The 17,913-nt window shown below is 48.9% G+C and overlaps 1 protein-coding gene and 1 long non-coding RNA gene across 12 annotated transcripts in view; one reads left to right on the top strand and one right to left on the bottom strand.

The window, feature by feature from the left end:
- The window catches only part of HYDIN (HYDIN axonemal central pair apparatus protein), a 451,680-nt gene that overhangs the window by 72,064 nt on the left and 361,703 nt on the right, over positions 1-17,913 (bottom strand). For 9 of the 11 annotated variants that reach the window (XM_048816820.2, XM_075118258.1, XM_075118260.1 and 6 more), the window contains 10 exons: positions 17,270-17,429; positions 16,992-17,164; positions 14,589-14,787; positions 13,285-13,384; positions 12,545-12,644; positions 11,055-11,223; positions 5,826-6,064; positions 5,328-5,448; positions 3,963-4,167; positions 139-374 (listed from right to left, as the gene is read on the bottom strand). In XM_048816820.2, the coding sequence (XP_048672777.2) occupies positions 139-374; positions 3,963-4,167; positions 5,328-5,448; positions 5,826-6,064; positions 11,055-11,223; positions 12,545-12,644; positions 13,285-13,384; positions 14,589-14,787; positions 16,992-17,164; positions 17,270-17,429 (1,702 nt within the window). Of the gene's footprint in view, positions 1-138; positions 375-3,962; positions 4,168-5,327; positions 5,449-5,825; positions 6,065-11,054; positions 11,224-12,544; positions 12,645-13,284; positions 13,385-14,588; positions 14,788-16,991; positions 17,165-17,269; positions 17,430-17,913 lie in introns of those variants that run through there. The other 2 variants (XM_075118266.1, XR_012664515.1) reach the window with 2 other exon arrangements.
- On the top strand, positions 11,777-14,181 carry LOC142068634 (uncharacterized). Its single transcript, XR_012664517.1, has 2 exons — positions 11,777-11,911; positions 12,580-14,181. It is a non-coding gene; the product is annotated as an uncharacterized LOC142068634 (long non-coding RNA).

Genomic DNA, 17,913 nt, shown 5'->3' with positions numbered 1-17,913 from the left:
GACATTCTATTACCCTACACTGGTCCAGACCAGGCAAGGCTGAAACACACATCTCAGAAACCCTGCATGCTGCTCCAACTTGCTTGTGGGGTCTCCAGTGGATGGTCCCACACCCGTCCCTTCAGCTCTTATTCTGACCTTGCTGGAGACAGGCTTGACCGCGAGGACCACGTCACAAGGAATTCTGCCCACATTGGCGATCTTGAACCGAGCTGTTGCCTGGTGCCCAACCAGGACGTTACTGAAGATGAACTTGTTCTCATCTGATACAAACACCCCTCCGCCATCCACTGTCTGCAGGATCTGGTAAAGGTTGATGTTGCTGCAGATCCTATGTTCCTCAAAAATGGTCCCGATGTCATCAACCACAAAGGCTGAGGGAAGATAGACATGACAGCTGAGACCGTGTGTTCTCTTCAGGGCTGAGAAACATAGGCCTAGTTTGTCTTGGGAGCAACTCTACTGACTTCAGTGGCATTAATGCAGGATGAACTTGACTCAAGAATCCTTTTTTTCACGAGTCAGGGTAATGGCACACCCCTGAGTGAGCTGTCAGCAATTTGTATTGAACCTCAGGCCTCTGGATCTTAAGGAATGTGCCTCTATCACCTACATTTGTCTATCCCGCACCCACTCAGTGTGGCGCTCTGTCCCATATCAGTGGTGGCTGGGCCACTCTGAGAGGGGTTTATGAGCCCACTACAGTCTGAGTCAACAATTATTGCCAGCAGGAGAAGCTGGAGATGAGTCAGCAGTGTGCCCTCATTACCAAGAAGGCCAACGGCATATTGGGCTGTATTAGTAGGGGCATTGCCAGCAGATCGAGGGCCGTGATCGTTCCCCTCTATTCGGCACTGGTGAGGCCACACCTGGAGTATGGCGTCCAGTTTTGGTCCCCCCGCTACAGAAGGGATGTGGACAAATTGGAGAGAGTCCAGTGGAGGACAATGAAAATGATCAGGGGGCTGGAGCACATGACTTATGAGGAGAGGCTGAGGGAACTGGGGTTATTTAGTCTGCAGAAGAGAAGAGTGAGGGGGGATTTGATAGCAGCCTTCAACTACCTGAAGAGGGTTCCAAAGAGGATGGAGCTCGGCTGTTCTCAGTGGTGGCAGATGACAGAACAAGGAGCAATGGTCTCAAGTTGCAGTGGGGGAGGTCTAGGTTGGATACTAGGAAACACTTTCACTAGGAGGGTGGTGAAGCACTGGAATGGGTCACCTAGGGAGGTGGTAGAATCTCCATCCTTAGAGGTTTTTAAGGCCCAGTTTGACAAACCCTTGGCTGGGATGATTTAGTTGGGGATTGGTCCTGCTTTGAGCAGGGGATTGGACTAGATGACCTCCTGAGTTCTCTTCCAACCCTGATATTCTATGATTCTATGTTCCTTTGACTTGGATACATGTTGCCCGAGTAAGGATGGAGTACAGCTGAAGCACACACTTCAGGGTTTGGCCCAGAATCTATTCCTCAGACCAACTCTTTTCTCATGATCCCTCATGGCAAAAAAGCAACAGCCACTGGGGAATGGCAAAGCAGATATGCTGCAGGTCTCTCCGTCAGCCTATCCAGCCCTTCTAGACGCCAGCCTCTCTCTTGGGAAGGAAGAGGACAGAAGGCCCAGCTGTCACATTTAGCTGTCACAGAGGTATCAGGTATTTCCTAATGTTTCACTGTGTTTTCCCCTGCTTGCTTCTGGTTCAGTCCTGGCTGACTAGAGAGAACGATCATTCCCTGTTCCCCATTGGTCTCGTCCACAGCTGTTGTGGCACCTCTTGGCCCCCCTTTCTCTAGACTGAACATTCCTACTCTCCCAAACTCCATAGGTCAAAGTGGCAAAGAGTCCTGTGGCACCTTACAGACTAACAGACGTATTGGAGCATAAGCTTTCGTGGGTCAATACCCACTTCGTCAGATGCATGTAGTGGAAATTTCCAGAGGCAGGTATAAATATGCAAGCAAGAATCAGGCTAGGGATAAGGAGGTTAGTTCAATCAGGGGGGATGAGGCCCTCTTCTAGCAACTGAGGTGTGAACACCAAGGGAGGAGAAACTGCTTTTGTAGTTGGCGAGCCAGTCACAGTCTTTGTTTAATCCTGAGCTGATGGTGTCAAATTTGCAAATGAACTGAAGCTCAGCAGTTTCTCTTTGAAGTCTGGTCCTGAAGGTTTTTTGCTGCAGGATGGCTGCCTTTAAATCTGCTAGTGTGTGTCCAGGGAGGTTGAAGTGTTCTCCTACAGGTTTTTGTATATTGCCATTCCAAATATCTGATTTGTGTCCATTTATCCTTTTATGTAGGGACCGTCCAGTTTGGCTGATGTACAGAGCAGAGGGGCATTGCTGGCACATGATGGCGTAGATTACATTGGTGGACGTGCAGGTGAATGAACCGGTGACGGTGTGGCTGATCTGGTTAGGTCCTGTGATGGTGTCGCTGGTGTAGATACGTGGGCAGAGTTGGCATCGAGGTTTGTTGTATGGATTGGTTCCTGAGTTAGAGTTACTATGGTGTGGTGTGTCGTTGCTGGTGAGAATATGCTTCAGGTTGGCGGGTTGTCTGTGGGCGAGGACTGGCCTGCCTCCCAAGGCCTGTGAAAGTGAGGGATCCTTGTCCAGGATGGGTTGTAGATCACTGATGATGCATTAGAGAGGTTTTAGCTGAGGACTGTATGTGATGGCCAGTGGAGTTCTGTTGGTTTCTTTCTTGGGCTTGTCTCGAAGCAGAAGGCTTCTGGGTACACATCTGGCTCTGTTGATCTGTTTCCTTATTTCCTCGTGCGGGTATCATAGTTTTGAGAATGTCTGAGAAAACAACAGAACTCCACTGGCCATAACATACAGTCCCCTCTGCTCTGTACGTCGGCCAAACTGGACAGTCCCTACGATAAATGGACACAAATCAGATATTAGGAATGGCAATATACAAAAACCTGTAGGAGAACACTTCAACCTCCCTGGACGCACACTAGCAGATTTAAAGGCAGCCATCCTGCAGCAAAAAACCTTCAGGACCAGACTTCAAAGAGAAACTGCTGAGCTTCAGTTCATTTGCAAATTTGACACCATCAGCTCAGGATTAAACAAAGACTGTGACTGGCTCGCCAACTACAAAAGCAGTTTCTCCTCCCTTGGTGTTCACACCTCAGTTGCTAGAAGAGGGCCTCATCCTCCCTGATTGAACTAACGTCCTTATCCCTAGCCTGATTCTTGCTTGCATATTTATACCTGCCTCTGGAAATTTCCACTACATGCATCTGACGAAGTGGGTATTGACCCACGAAAGCTTATGCTCCAATACGTCTGTTAGTCTGTAAGGTGCCACAGGACTCTTTGCCACTTTGACCTATGGAGTTTGGGAGAGTAGGAATGTTCAGTCTAGAGAAAGGGGGGCCAAGAGGTGCCACAACAGCTGTGGACGAGACCAATGGGGAACAGGGAATGATCGTTCTCTCTAGTCAGCCAGGACTGAGCCAGAAGCAAGCAGGGGAAAACACAGTGAAACATTAGGAAATACCTGATACCTCTGTGACAGCTAAATAACTGTACAGGCTGTCAGAGGTCACTGTCCCTTCCCCTTACTGCCCTGGTGGATCAGATCGCTGGTTTGTCAGCTCCTGCCTCTTACCTCCCGCAGTTGCCAGCTGATGCCTCAGAAGAAAAGGGTCCTCCCTGCTCCATACAACACACCTAGGTTGGACACCAGCATGGGGGAATGTCTTCCTGAGCCTGCCTGCAGTGATCAGTTTACACTCTGAAGCATGAGAGTTGGTTACCTACTATCCCATAATGTGCTGCCAAATCCAGCAAGGAATGGAGGCAGGCAGTGGAGATTTTCAAGATGAGTCATGTTCTCTCTCAAGGGGGGGTGTGTCAAGGATAATGCAACCCCTCTCCATATGCTCCTTGGGGAAGAGGGAGTGGATGCAGTGATTCAGCCAATGGCTGTACGGAACATGTGTATACCTGGTAGGCATGACTCAGCAATTATGGTGTATGGGATGCCTCCCGGATTATCATCGGGGTCTCTGTCAGCGATGTCGATGGCCAGGTATTCCTCACACTTTCCCACTGGCTCTGCTAAACAATCAACTGTGATGATCTGCTGGCCTCCTGCAGGGATGGATCCAAACCCAGGATACACTGTGAACATGCCTAGAGTGAAGCGAGCCTGCAAAAGAGTCCAGGAAAAGCCTGCCTCAGACATCCTGCCAGTTAACAGTCCCAGGAGTGGAGCATTCCACTCCCTTCATTTCTCCTTGCTTCCCTACAGCCAGTCATGATCACTGCACATTCCCTGGGGCTGCTAAGACCTGGAACAAACTCTCAGTACTCCAACAGCCTTCTAAAGAGGATGCATAAAGCATTGGGTTGTCAGTTTAATGGTCATGCCATGTGCATACAGCCAAGTTCAGGAACCTACCTCAGTCCCCCTGCCCTAGGCAGCAGGGGAAGCACCAGAAACCTTCTGGTCAGCTCAAGAGTGATGCTGACAAACTGTAGAAGAAGCAGCATCTAATCCTCCCTGGTCAAAGGAAGGGGGATTGGGAAGTAAAGGGAGGGGAAAACAGCAAGGATCCTGATTTCTGATAGGGAGCAAAACAAAAAGGAGAAATATCTTCCTGGAAAAGTAGGAGGGAGGAATGAGAGTAGAAAGATTGGGGGAGAGAAAGGGGAAAGCATGTGAGAAAGAAAATCACCCAAAGAAAGAATATCAGCTCTGGAGCAGACATACCGTAAATGAGAACAGCACATTCTCTGATCTAGCTGCCAAGGCAGGGTCGTCCCTGGGGGAGCGGAAGAATTCAGACCGAAGAAGGGCCCTAGCAGACACTGCAGCTGATGTGAGGAGCGGGGTGAACCATGCATCCACCTGCATAGGTGCTGACTCTGTGGGTGCTCCGGGGCTGGAGTACCCACAGGGAAAAATTGGTAGGTGCTCTGCACCCACCGGCAGCTCCCTGGCAGCTCCCCACCCCATCCCCTCTCCTCCACTTCCCAGCTCACCTCACCTCCGTCTCCTCCCCTGAGCGCGCCCTCCCTGCTTCTCCTCTCAGCGCTTGCCACCGCGAAACAGCTGTTTCGCGGCATAACAAGCTGTGGGAGGGAGGGGGAGGAGCAGGAACGCGATGCACTCAGGGGAGGAGGTGGGGAAGAAGTGGGGCTTGGATGGGGATTTGGTGAAGGGGTCCAATAGGGGCAAGAGGCGGAGTTGGGGCGGGGACTTTGGGGAAGGGGTTGGAATGGGGGGAGGGCTAGTGTGGAGTTGGGGCAGGGCCAGGGGGGCGTGAGCACCCACCAGCGCCAGGAGAAGATGGCACCTATGCCCACCTGCGCAACAAGGTTGATGTCCTTCTGAAGAGATTCTGAGCGCTTGCTTTGTTTGCCAACCGGAGGGATTTTGCTTAGGGTCTCGCTGTCACGGGAACGGGAGTGCTTGATGTGGGATGGTCTGGAAGAAACAGCAGAAATACATCGTGCTGGGGTCTCCACTGTGTCCAATCCCCTCCTGGGTTTGACTGTCCCAGAGCTGGGATTGCCCTGGGAAGGGGCACACCCATTCTGAGCAAGTGTCCAAATGTAATACACACAAGTGCATGACTGGCTGAAGGACATTAATAACAACACTGATTACATATATGCAATCTCTCATCCATAAATCCCAGCACTTTACAAAGAAGGGCACTAATAAGCCCGATCTTGTCTGTAGCACTTGTCATCAGCAGAGCTCAAAGTGCTTTACAATGGAGGTCAATGTCATCACCCCCATTTTATAGATGGGGAAACTGAGGCACGGAGTTGTCAGCATTAGCTAGTGCTTTCTCTTACCCCTTTTTTGGTGAGATGGGCAGATCTCGTATTAGCTTGCCGATGAAGTATTTGAAATCAAGAGCGCCTTTGTTCTCCAGAGTGAAGCTGCAGGTCTTACGGGTGCTGTTCATCATGGAGCCAAAGTTGATGAGTGAGGCAGGGGAAATGCTGTACTTAGTGAACAAAGAATTCACTGACACTTTCACTGGAATGCTGGCAATGGTCTCGCCTCCTTCACAGACATTGGGCTCAATCACCTAGGCAGAGGAGGGTGGATTGGCAAGTGGAGTTTAGAGGACTCTGCTGGTCTGTTTCATAAATCCACAGAGTTGCTGCCTACAGCGGGAGCCATGGAACACATAGCCAGGCACTCCCCCCTTGTGTCAATTCCCTGGTGACTTGAAGGCCTTTGTCATTCCTAAGATTACCCTTGCAAAGACTTGGCAGAAGTCCCTAGGAGCTTTCATAGATTCACAGATTCCAAGGCCAGAAGGGACCACTGGGATCACGTTGCCTGACCTCCTGTGAAACACAGGCCAGAGAACTTCCCCCCAGTAATCCCCAGAGAAGAGCTTTTAGAAGAACAGCCAGTCTTGATTTAAAAATTGCCAGTGATGGAGAATCCATCATGACCCTTGGTAAATTGTTCCAGTGTTTAATTACCCTCCCTGTTAAAAATGTATGCCTTATTTCCAGTCTGAATTTGTCTAGCTTCAACTGCCAGCCACTGGATCATGTTAGACCTTTTGTCTGCAGAGCCCATTATCAAATATTTGTTCCCTGCATAGATACTTATGATCTGTGATCAAATCACCCTCACGCTTCTCTTTGTTAAACTAAATAGATTGAGCTCTTTTAGTCTATCACTATAAGGCAAGTTTTCTAATGCTTTAAGCATTCTCATGGCTCTTTTCTGAATCCTCTCTAATTTACCAGCATCCTTCTTGAGTTGTGGGCACCAGAACTGGACACAGGATTCCTGCAGCGACTGCACCAATGCCAAATACAGAGGTAAAATAGGTTTCAGAGTGGTAGCCGTGTTAATCTGTATCAGCAAAAACAACGAGGAGTCCTTGTGGCACTTAGAGACTGTGACAAAGCTCTGTCCTTGCCTCCGTGGGTCCCGCATTTCCTGATGGATTTCGCTAGCCTCAGAGGCTCACTGTGACCCTCCACGTAACCCTTCTTTCTCTAGATACAAGGGTCACAATCTACTGAGCCATTTTCATCATAAGCCAGTGAGGGAGGTGAGGAGAAGTTATCCTTCCTTGCACAGTCTCTGTTGTCTCCTAGTCTCAGTGATTAATCAGGGGGCAAAGGTGTGGGGGGGAGCCCGGGCCCACCCTCTACTCTGGGGTCCAGCCCAGGGACCCTAATAGTATCAGCTATGGTAGCTCACCTTTTAGAAACATGACATGTATAATTCCCTGGGCTACTTCCCCCCCACAGCAGCCCTCACTTCCTCAAGCTCCACTTCACCCTTACCTCAGGGCCTCCTTCCTTGTGCCTGATATGGTGTGTACTACTCAGCCTCTCCAACAGCGCAACTTCCTCCCACAGCTCCTGACATGGACACCCACCTGACTGACTAGGAGGCTTTTAACTAGTTTCAGCCAGCCCCTGATTGGCTTCAAGTGTCCCAATCAACCTAGCCTTCTCCCTGCCTTCTGGAAAGTTCTTAATTGGCCCCAGGTGTCTTAATTTACCTCGAACAGCTTCCATTTCACTTAACCTGGTACCAGGGATTTGTTTAGCCTGGAGCTAATATATCTATCTCCCACTACTTTTCTATAGCCATCTGGCCTTGCCCCATCACAAGACTAAGAAATGTATTTGGGCATAAGCTTTCGTGGGCTAAAATCCACTTCATCAGATGCATGGAGTGGAACATACAGTAGGGAGGTATAAATCACAGCATATGAAAAGATGGGAGTTGCCTTACCAAGTGGGGGCCAGTGCTAACAAGCCAATTCAATTTAAGTTGAAAGTAGGCAATTCTCAACAGTTGACAAGAAGGGGTGGAAATCACTTTTGTAGTGTTAATGAAGCCAGTGTAAACAAGGTGGACCATTTCAGACAGTTGACAAGAAGGTGTAAATATTTAGCAAGGGGAAATTAGTTTTTGTAAAAACAATGAAGAGTACTTGTGGCTTGACTAAGAAATTGATTTAGTTTCTGTAGTAACCCATCCACTCCCAGTCTCTATTCAGGCCTAATTTGATGGAGTCCAGTTTGAAAATTAATTCCAGTTCTGCAGTTTCTCGCTGGAGTCTGTTTTTGAAGTTTTTTTGTTGAAGAACTGCCACTTTTAAATCTGTTATTGAGTGACCAGGGAGATTGAAGTGTTCTCCTACTTGTTTTTGAATGTTATAATTCCTGATATCATATTTGTGTCCATTTATTCTTTTGCGTAGAGATTGTCCAGTTTGGCCAATGCACATGGCAGAGGGGCATTGCTGGCACATGATGGCATATATCACATTGGTAGATGTGCAGGTGAACAAGCCCCTGATGGTGTGGCTAATATGGTTAGGTCCTATGATGGTGTCCCTTAAATAGATATGCGGGCATAGTTGGCACCAGGGTTTGTTGCAGGGTTTGGTTCCTGGGTTAGTGTTTTTGTTGTGTAGTTGCTGGTGAGTATTTGCTTCAGGTTGGGGGGCTGCCTGTAAGCAAGGACTGGTCTGTCTCCCAAAGTCTGTGAGAGTGAGGGATCATCCTTCAGGATAGGTTGTAGATCTCTGATGATGCGCTGTAGAGGTTTTAGTTGGGGGCTGTAGGTGACGGCTAGTGGCATTGTGTTACTTTCTTTGTTGGGCCTGTCTTGTAGTAGGTGATTTCTGGGTACTGTTCTGACTCTGTCAATCTGTTTCTTCACTTCACTAAGTGGGTATTGTAGTTTTAAGAAGGCTTGATAGAGATCCTGTAGGTGTTTGTCTCTGTCTGAGGGATTGGAACAAATGCAGTTGTATCGTAGAGCTTGGCTGTAGACAATGGATTGTGCAATGTGGTCTGGATGAAAGCTGGAGGCATGTAGGTAAGTATAGCAGGCAGTAGGTTTCCAGTCTAGGGTGGTGTTTATGAGACCATCGTTTATTAGCATTGTAGTGTCTAGGAAGTGGATCTCTTGTGTGGACTGGTCCAGACTGAGGTTGCTGGTGGGGTGGAAATTGTTGAAATCCTGGTGGAATTCCTCAAGGGCCTCCTTCCCATGGGTCCAGATGATGAAGATGTCATCAATGTATCGCAAGTAGAGTAGGGGCGGTAGTGGACGAGAGCTGAGGAAGCCTTGTTCTAAGTCATCCATAAAAATGTTGGCATACTGTGGGGCCAGGCGGGTACCCATAGCAGTCCTGCTGACTTGAAGGTATACATTGTTCCCAAATCTGAAATAGTTGTGAGTGAGGACAAAGTCACAAAGTTCAGCCACCAGGTTTGCAGTGACATTATCGGGGATACTGTTCCTGACGGCTTGTAGTCCATCTTTGTGTGGAATGTTGGTGTAGAGGGCTCCTACATCCATAGTGGCCAGGATGGTGTTTTCTGGAAGATCACCGATGGACTGTAGTTTCCTCAGGAAGTCAGTGTCGTCTTGAAGATAGCTGGGAGTGCTGGTAGCTTAGGGCCTGAGGAGGGAGTCTACATAGCCAGACAACCCTGCTGTCAGGGTGCCAATGACTGAGATGATGGGGCGTCCAGGATTCCCAGGTTTATGGATCTTGGGTAGCAGACAGAATACCCCTGGTGGGGCTCTAGGGATGTGTCTGTGCGAATTTGTTCCTGTGCTTCTTCAGAGAGTTCCTTGAGCAGATGGTGTAGTTTCTTTTGGTAATCCTCAGTGAGATCAGAGGGTAATGGCCTGTAGAATGTGGTAGAATCATAGACTCATAGAATATCAGGGTTGGAAGGGATCTTGGGAGATCATCTAGTCCAACCCACTGCTCAAAGCAGGACCAATCCCCAACTAAGAGTTGTCAGAGAGTTGTCTAGCAGCCTCTCATGCATATTCCGATCTGTTCATGATGGGTCACTATAGAAACTAAATCAATTTCTTAGTCTCCAAGGTGCCACAAGTACTCCTCATTGATTTTACAAAAATTAATTTCCGCTTGCTAAATACTCACACCTTCTTGTCAACTGTTTGAAATGGGCCACCTTGTTTACATTGGCCTCATTAACACAGGATCGCATTAGCTCTTTTGGGCAGAGTGTTACATTGGGAGCTCACGTTCAGCTGATTATACACCACATCCCCAAATCTTTTTCAGGGTAGAATCTCCCATCCTATAAATATGACCTACATTCTTTGTTCCTAGATGTATACATTTAGCTGTACTAAAATTAATATTTTTCCTCGCATCTAGCCTACCAAGCAATCTAGATCACTTCTGAAACAGTGACCTGACCTCTTCATTATTTTCCACTTACCCAATTTTTATGTCATCTGCAAACTTCATCAGTGATGATTTTATGTTTTCTTCCAGGTCACTGATAAAATGTTAAACAGCATAGAGCCAAGAACTGATCACTGCAGGACCCCACTGCAAGCATATCCACTTGATGATGATTCTCCATTTGCAATTACATTTTGAGATCTATAACCTCACCAATTTGAATCCATTTATTGTATGTTAGGTTCATTTGATATCTTCTAGTTTCCCCACTGCCAACACTCTTGCACTATTTCCCATTGGAGAATGCTTGATGTGGAATCCCTGGGTGTGAACTTTCCTACAGTCAGCAGTCCTGAACCATCGTTCTTACAGAAACCTATGACGGAGCAGCTGTGAATGCCTCTCTACTCCAGTGACTGGTCAGGACTATTCCTTACAGTGACTCCTGCTGAAAAGGGCTTAGTGTGAAATCTTCTATGGTCCTGCATTATTCTTCTTATAGGGAATTCTTGGCTGGGAAAGGCTAAACTTGGAGTAGCCTTGAGCTTTTTCAAGGTCAGGCTCCTTAATCCAATCCTAGGAGAAGCTAGGACTGGAGAGGCCAGTACTGCTGGCTCTTTAAATACCTATTCCAAAGCTAGAGGTGGATACTCATCCATGCTTTAGGAACATCATGAAAGGCTTTGACAAATACATGGATGGTAGCACTGGATCCCCCAGTTAACCAGTGCATCCCCACTTGTGTGTGACTAGGAATATACAGATCACAGCTATCACAAGACACAGGGCACCATTAGCTACTGTCACAGCCATCACAGCCTGGCCTGTGCCAATGTCTTTACAGGCATCTCACCTGGCAGTGCAGGATAGGCTTGTCTTCAATTTTTATTTCCTTCTTGGACCGAAAGGTGATCTGGATCTGAGCGGGGCGGTCAACAGCAGCTAAAGTCCCCTTCTGGGGCTGGATGTTGAAGACAGAGTTCAAATTTGGCATGTTGGCTTCAGGGGATTCTAGAGTGAAGCTGAAGGATGGAGACAAAACAAAGACTCTTTGTGAATTGGCCTGTTCGGTTAAAGACACTAGAGCCAGTCGCATAGCCAGGAAGCCCAGTTAAGAGCCTTGGCACAAGACACGTAGGAATGTGGAAACGGCCATTAAGATCTCACTCAGCTTTGTTCAAGAGATTCCAGATGGAAATTAAAGTTGTGGACTTTAGCTTGATTTATTTCCAAGGCCAGATTTTCAAAGGGTCTGCGTTTTCTGTATGCACCTGTCTGTGCATGTAATCTGCATTTTCATGCCTAACTTCCTCATTTGTAGGATGCAGAATGTGCCCATGCTTTGCAAAATAGAAGTTTTTTTAAAAAAAACCCTGACATCTTGTGATGGGGTATACCAGACCCTCCGAGGCCCTCTGGTGGAGGCCTCATGGCCCTGCCACACCCCGCCCCCAAAAAGGACAGTGGAGAGGGTTTTCCAAGCTGCCTAGAGTGGCTGTGTGGGGCACAGCCAATCAGGACCCAGAGCCAAGCATAAGAAGAGCTGCAGGCCAGAGGGAGTTCAGTTCCTTGCTGGAGCTGTAGGAGTGTGGATGGGGTGTGGCTGATGGAGCTGCAGAACCCCAGACAGGGCAGCGCTGCCAGAATCCGGGATGAGCAAGAAGGAGCCCTGAACTGGTTGCTGGGATTCCATTAGGACAAGACCCTAAGGTAAGGGTGAAGGCACCGTGGGGAAAAGGGCCAGGGAATTAGAGCAGCGGTGTGACATAGTTAAAGGGACACAACAGATGGCTGCAATCTAAAGGGTCCCTGGGCTGGGACCTGGAGTAGTGGGTAGGTCCAAGTCTTCCCCCCGCCCCCACTCCCCATTAGCCACTGGGGGAAGTGGCATGGACATTGAGGCACCCCAGAGTGGGAACTGTACTGTAGTGCCCAGCTGGAGAGCTGCAGCCAGAAGGCCCAAGGGGCCAAAGACATTGTTTCCTGGGAGGGAGCCCTTGGGCACTACTCTGTCCCAGAGCAGGGACAAACAGAGAGGGTGCAGGCACATGCAGTCAGCCATAGAGGCGCTCCCCTCTGAAATCTGTAAATAAATCACAGCCATGCCCACTGGGGAATGATTTACATTTTGTTGTGTTTCTGCTTCAATTGTCACGCTGTGTAAAGTACACTTGTTGGTGTGTTGAATATTTGAAAGTGGTGACCTCTGAGCTTTGCTACTTACCCTGATTGGGATCTAGCCATTCCAGGAAGAGGTTATATCCAGGAGAATATCGGAATGAGAGACTGGACTCATGGGGGCATCAAATGCTTATACACCACACAGCTGAAATAGTAGTTTACCTGTATGCAATCTCATATTTTCCTTTGTTCTTCAGGGACAGCATTTGCTTAGCTTCATCCAATACTCTAATGATCCCGAAATCCAAACCACCATCTGTACCTGCAGAGAAAGCCACAAGTGGGAGGAGAGATGGTGATGAATACTCAGCTCTTGCATGAAACACACCTCCAAATCACAAGATTTGACTCTCCAGGAAGTCAAAGTCCTCCAGAGAAAGTCTTATTCTCAAAATTAGCCCCGGGATGCTTTATAGCTCTTTTTGTTACATGGAGAAGAACTGCATGGCTTAGTGGCTAAACATTGTCATTTTCATTTCCTTGCAGTGCTACATGCTGAAAAGTATATGTCACTCTCCAGTCTGCGAGCAGTGCAGACTTGCCTGCTTAGATAGCCTACATGTCAGAAAGCTGGAAATGTTTTTGTACAGGCTTATTGTTATTTTGGTTTCCATCTCAACAAATAAAATAAATTGCATACAAAAAAGCTGCTTTAACAGAAGGTTAAGGTGAAGTCAAGTACTCAAAAGTTAGGAAATGCCAGTATTAAGGTGACCTTAATTCATCGCCTTGGTGTGTACATATCATGATACAGTCTTTAATGACATGGTCACTGACTATTTGTTCTACTGGATGCTTGCCTCATTCAGTTATACATCTGGACCCTGTGCCTACTGAGGGCAACCTTAATTCTTCTTACTGATCCAGCCAGGCAATCCTGAATGTGGGGGACAAAGACTGACCTTTGGGGAAGCTGATGTCCAGAGCAACATCATAGGACTCGGCAAGGACTTGGATATTTTCGTACTGAACAATCCCCAGGATGTTTTCCATGTCTGAAACCTGAGGCAACAAATAAAGAGCTGTCATTCAGAGCACCTCTGACCTCTGCTGATGAACATCACGAGTTCTTCATACTGCCAACGGCACCCACATCCTTCTTTGCCATCAGATTCCAGCACCAGCAGCCATCCAGCTGCAAGGCTTTTCCTACCCTGCTAACCTCCTGGGATGACCCAAAAGGATTCTCCCGCTGTGTGAAACATCAGCCTAGTTCTCCACCCTTCCAGCATGAGAAACTCACTACTAATGATGCTGTTTATGGTTACCAGCATAGTCTGCAATAAGAGATGTTCCTAACAACCCCCAGCCAAGCTCATGAGGCAGCCCTTCTGAACATCAGCCCTGCCGCAATGTAGAAGGTAGGAAAGGGACTCCCTTATTGTGCCTTTTTCCTGTGAGTTGTTGCTATTTACATTTCAAAACCAAGCTTGTTTCCAGCAGGGCCCTGCAATGGGACTCTCTGGCAGGGAAGTGGCAGAGGCTGTGCAGGAACCCTAGAGCGATTCCTGATGTGTCAAGTGGGACTAGCCAATGCCAAATGGAGAGCACCATATCAGCAAGCCTGAATCAGCCCAGTCACTGCTCCCTTGACCTGAACCAACCTGCCTCGGGGGTGAGGGGGTTGGATTTGTTCTTGGATGGCTCTATCATCCAGGCTTTAGCCCCAGCTGACTGGTGGGAACTGGGGCTGCTCCAAACTGGTCCAGCTGGGCTAGCCCATTGGGGATTTGTGAGACTCGGATGCTCCAGGATACACTGGAATATTTTGATTCAAATAAAGAAAAGCAATGGAAACATGTCCAAAAATGGCCATCTGTCCAGCTGCCTGCAGGTGCTACCTCCCCAGCCCATAACACCTCGCTTACCCAGCAGTGCCTCAGATACAAGATGGCTGCCTCACTGGTTACTTGGAAGTAACCAGTAAGGCAGCCATCTACAAGCTGGTCTTACCCTTCTACAAGCTGGTCCCTTGGGAGAAAGGCCAGAGCTGGGGTGGGGAGGGGAGCTAGCAGAAGTGCTCCTTGCAGGTAGGAGGCTATGTCATTCACAACACGTGGTCACCACTGCCCCACCCATCTCACCTGCCATCGGTGGTAACTGCCAAGTACAAACCTTAGTGCTAAGCCTCACCAATGCCCTCCAAAGAGTGGGAAGGCTGGGCTCCTGGGTTTGCAGGTGCTGGGGAGGGAAGGGTCTGCCTCACCTCCAGTCGGATGACCTTCTTAATGTTGAGAGGTTTTGTAGCCTTAAAATGCAGCTGCAGGCAATACTCTGAGCGGGGACCGATGGAGCCCTGGTCATGTGAGACAGAGAAATCATCCCCCAGGTTCTCCAGGCCGCTGAGCCGCCAGGCTACAGGCAGCGGGGAGGTGTTTCTCAGGAAAAGCATCTTGGTGTCCTTTCTAAAAGGAGAGGAAGACACTCAGCTGTTGCTGCCAAAGCAGCCATTTTAGTTTTGCATTTGAATGGGGCCCAGGCCAATCCAGTCTCACGTGGCCTATAAAATCACACCGATCCAGCTGGACCCACAGGATTTAACCATATTCAGTTCTTTCTTACTTTGCATGTGCCAGAACCTTAAGTTCAAGCTTTGGGGAGAATCACAGAGTTTTAGTTACAATGAACACAAGCAAAATAAGAACTTAAGTAGCAGATCAACATCCGACATGCTTGGATCATTTTAACTAGCTCCATTCCTACTCATAGGAGTGGGGGCACGGGGGTCATTCTGATGAACCAGCATGAGTGTGGGTCACATCCAGAGCCCTAGTTAGGAACAGGTGCACCAGAAAGTATTCATCGATATTCATGGGAGGACAGGGAATGAGAAGTGGACTGATGCAAGATAGTCTACGTATACGTAATCCTGCCTCAGCATGGGAGGATGGATTAAATGACTTCTCAAGGTCCCTTCCTCCCCTACGTTTCTCCGATTTCTCTGACTGTTTTACTGTGACATTTAATCACTTGAACTTGTGGGATTTAGAGTTAGAAGCTTAAGATAAAGACTCGTTCAATCGTAGGAAGGTGGAGGGGCAGATTTGCTGAGGAGGCGTGGGATGACAAGTTGCGTGCAATGAGTCAACATGCTCCAGTCCTGGCTGGTGAGCAGGAAAACAGCCCTGCCTCCAGGGTGACCTGCAATGGGTGTAAAGGAGAAGCCAGAGCGGAGCCCGACGGCTCACTTTCTGGTCTGTTAGACGCTGCAAGCCTAGAGGTGGCTGCGAGAAGGTGGAAGAGCTGAGCACTGAGCTACAGCAACCCAGACAAGCGAAGACAGATCCCTTCTGTTCCCTGGGACATGGGCCTCGCTGGAGGAAGGGTGCTAAAGGACGGGCAACTGGCAGGAGCACTGCAGTCTCACTGGAAAATAAGGCGCTAAAATGCAGGAGTAATCCCTTGGGAGCTGCAGCATGGAACATATTGGTGCAGCCAATGCAGAGACTTGTGAAAAGTCCCAATATCACTGACTGCTTAAAGAGTCCAGCCCAAAGGGTAAAAATGTGTAGCCTAAACATGGGCGCAGTTTGGGGGGTAGAGGGGGGCACATGGGGCTCGCGTGCCACTCCCCTCCATTTCTGTGAGCATTGAGCACCCCGCAGCCAAGTGGAGCAAGCTGGGCAGCCTGGCCAGGGTGGGGAGCAGGATGGAGCAGATGCTCCAGGTTGCTACCTTGATGCCTCCTGGGTCCTATTGTTTGCCTGTTTCCTGTGCAACCATGGGGGGATGCAGAGAAGAGACGGGGGAAGTGGGGGATAGGGCAGGAGAAAGAGAAGGAGATGTGGGAGTAGGGGGAGGGGTATGAGGTTGGGAGGGGAAGGGAGATGGGAGGGAAGGGAAGGAGATACAGGAATGTTTGTTGGGGGGGAGTGGGAGCTCGGCGTGTGGTGTCCCCTCAGCTGCAGCAGCAGCCCCAGCTGGGAGGCACCAGAGCAGCCACATGGCTGCAGCTCCTGTGCTCAGGTCACCACAGCAGACAGTAGCAGCTGGAGCTCCCCCATTAAGCTAGCCTGTCCTGTCCTGTCCCGGAACCTGCAGCCTAGGTAGCCCTCCAAGGGAGGGGACAGAACCAGTGAGCCAGGAACAGGCTTCAGCATGCGCGCTCGTGCTTTGGCCCCCAATATTCCAGTTAAACTACGCAGTAACGGCAGGCAGGGTGCCGTGAAGAGCCACGGGCTATCAGCTTTGCCCTCGCCGTGAGCATACATCTACGTGCAGTGGGGAGGTGTGGTTCCCCGCGTGGGAACACCGACACATGCTAGCTCTGCTCTCGCTAGTGCCTACAAATAGCAGCGTGGCCAAAGCAGCACAGGTTAACCGCCTGAGTCCAATCCTGCCCGACCCCCTGGGTGACCCGTTCATGCTGCCCCAGCCACACTGCTGTATTCAGCGTGCTAGCTTGAGCAGACCTAGAGCACGAGTGTCCACCAGTGCCAGGAATTACGCCTCCCAGCTGCAGCGTACACATACCCGGAATGAATAAGAAGAGAAACTGGAGATAAAAGGCAAGTCCTTGAGTCAAAATAAGCAACTCGGAAAAACCAAACAAGGCCTGGCCTGAAGAGTAGGCTCCAGATATGTTCTGGCTGCCCTTCGGAATCCCAACCTGTGCAGCAGCAGCTTCTCAAAATGCAACTGCTTGCGGTCGAGCTCCAGCTCAGGACGCACCCCTTGGCAGCAGATTCTGAAGACCACTGGCTCTGGATTCTCTTTAATACAGCAGACGATGCTGTCATCAAATATGCCAGGTGCGGTGGGGTACGCCCATATGCTCAGCTCCTGGCACGGCACCCCAGAGAGAAGGAGAGAGAGAACAGGGCATTCATTCAGAGGGGAAAATGGCTCCCAAATCTCTTGAGACTGCAATACCTGTTTGTCTCCTACCTGCTTCTCACTGGGTTTCAGCATCATGGTGGGAGGATCCAAGAGGTATGTATTTGCCTTGATGTCATGCTGGAAGCAGAAAAATACCTCCGCTTCCAAAGGGGATGAGTTGAGGATGGTTATCTTCTCGGAGTTGTTGGGGTATCGGAGGGCCTTGTATCTGCAAATGAAATGCACTGTAGAAGAGACAGCGGACCATAGGAAGTGCTGCACCTTCGTCCTTTCTTATGCCACATGTACAGCACCTCCTTTCATGCATCTGTTCACACACCATATCCTGTTAACACAAGTTATAAAATAGTCCCATCACAATCATCATTGGTATAAGGAACATTATAAACCTGAGGGTTACTTCCTTGTACCCGAGTGCTGTAAGCGGCCTCTGCAGCGTCAGGCGAGTGGGATCAATTGACTCTGCAGAGGCCATTTGAAGAAGTGCCAAAAATTGATCTGGCTTGTGGCTTTTTTTGTTCATTTGTTTTGCTTCTTTCTGAGGAATAAATAAGGTCTGATGGGGTTTTTAAGATAGTTTAAAACTAGTTCACTTTTTCTGATTGGTTTTCACCTGAGAAATACCAGGACATTTCCTTGTGTTCCCTGTTTTGCTGGATGTCTCAGGTGTGTGTTCCTACCTTAACTGAAAG

Source organism: Caretta caretta, chromosome 12, assembly GCF_965140235.1.
Source record: "Caretta caretta isolate rCarCar2 chromosome 12, rCarCar1.hap1, whole genome shotgun sequence".
NCBI lineage: Eukaryota > Metazoa > Chordata > Testudines > Cheloniidae > Caretta > Caretta caretta.
The sequence above is the reverse complement of the archived record's forward strand: the minus strand, read 5'-3'. Positions and strand labels throughout refer to the sequence as shown.